Raw genomic sequence first — 1,765 nt, 5'->3', positions numbered from 1 at the left:
TCCGCACACACTCGAACAAAGCACAGAACCCGATCCAGGGACAAAGCACAAACTCAGAGACCGGCTCCGTCCACGTCCCTTCGGATCAGGTGGGATTAACGGCTTTAACGGTTTTAACGGTTTTAACGGCTCTAACGTACCCAGGGATCCCACCAGACTCCATATGGTTGGCGAGGGTGACGTCATAGGACCAGACGTCGAACTGCCACTTCCGCAGGCCTAAGACGCCGCACAAGACAGCTCCCGAGTGGATCCCGATTCTCATGTTGAGGTCCACCTTGAGAGGGAAAAAAGGAAAAGAATGTGTAGTTGACATTGTTTACATCGCTGTACATTATGAATATTATTTTATTGGTAATGCATTCAATGGTGTGATTGTGGCAAATGCTTTCTTGTACTACAGTAGAGCTACTACAGTTCAACCGTGCATCTACGCACACATATATATGTGTTGTATATTAATTTATACATAAAAACTAGTATGTAAATCACATGTGAATAATAACTAAATATAACACGATATCTCCCGATTATTTGCCAAGCTGGCAGATATTTATTCCTCTCCCAAAACGCAGGTACAAACACACAACAGCACACTGCCACACAACCACAGTCGTAAAAAACACAAAAGCCCCGTCCTCAATCCCATTTTGACAATACTCAGGCTTGAATGGCTACGTCCAGCAAAACCTCTTTAAGTGGCTGCAAACTCTCCTAACTTCAGTTAAGATAGTTAGATGGCGCTGTAAAAAGGGGAGAGGGAAACGGATTTCTCTGTAGGGAAAGGAAGGGTGGATGATGGAATGGTGGATGAAAAAAGGCTGGAGGGGGTATGCAAGGATCGAAGGAAGAAAGGAGAGAGGGAAGGACGGAAAGTTGAAGGAGATCAAAAGGGGGGAAGTAGGAAGTTCCTGGATGAAGAGATGGAGGAGACAAGAAAATATAGAAAGAAGGGTATGAACGACGAAGTAATGAAAAGGGGAAAAGGAAGAAAGGGAGCAGAAAAAAACAGGCGTTGGAAGCATGGAAACAAGAAGGGAAAAAGAAAAAAGAAGGGAGAGGAGTTGGCAACAGAGGGAGAACGGAATGAGAGAGCATTGAGAGAAAACGGTTATGTGGAAGTGAAAAGAGAGAATGAGATGGAAATAGAGAAACGAAGAATAAGAATGAAACCGTAAAGAATGGGGGAGGTGGAACGGAGGAAGAAAGAAAGATGGTGGGAAGTAGGGATAAAGACAAATGAAGAAGGGAGATGAGGAAGAAAAACAACAGGGATTTTTTATGTGAATATGGGGAAAAGAATATTTCAAAATTCATATAGTAGTAGAAAGATGGACGAGAATGGAGGCGAAATAAGGAGAGGGAAGGAAGAAAAAAGAGACAAATGGAAAGACAACTGAGAGCAGAAAAATGAGAGAATCTAGAACAAGAGAACGGAGTGGAAAGGGGGAGATGGAACTAAGAGGAGAGGAAGTAATATCAGTAATGGAGGCAATGAGGAAACACAGACTGGGGAAGAGAGAGAGGGAGTCGCGAGGCAAGTGAGACACAGAGGCAGCGAGGCAAGTAAGGAAATGATGAGAGATGGAGATGCGGGAGATGGAATAGAAGTGTGGGAAAAGAGAGATACAAATATGGGAGGTGAGAAATGGAAATCCGGGAGATGAGAGATGGAGGTACAAATGTGGGAGATTTGAGATGTAGGAAAAACGGAGTAAATATATGGGAGGTTAGAAATGGGGGAGATGATATATAGGAATGCAGG

At 43.6% G+C, this 1,765-nt stretch overlaps 1 protein-coding gene across 1 annotated transcript in view; it reads right to left on the bottom strand.

Moving 5' to 3' along the window:
* LOC119585399 (adenylyl cyclase 78C-like) overlaps positions 1 to 1,765 on the bottom strand; it is a gene marked incomplete in the record, with an annotated part of 159,642 nt that overhangs the window by 25,522 nt on the left and 132,355 nt on the right. Inside the window, 1 exon segment of the mRNA XM_037934062.1 lies at positions 141 to 277. Within this exon segment, the coding sequence (XP_037789990.1) occupies positions 141 to 277 (137 nt within the window).

Source organism: Penaeus monodon, chromosome 19 (assembly GCF_015228065.2).
Source record: "Penaeus monodon isolate SGIC_2016 chromosome 19, NSTDA_Pmon_1, whole genome shotgun sequence".
NCBI lineage: Eukaryota > Metazoa > Arthropoda > Malacostraca > Decapoda > Penaeidae > Penaeus > Penaeus monodon.
This window is presented reverse-complemented; position numbering and strand designations above follow the sequence as displayed.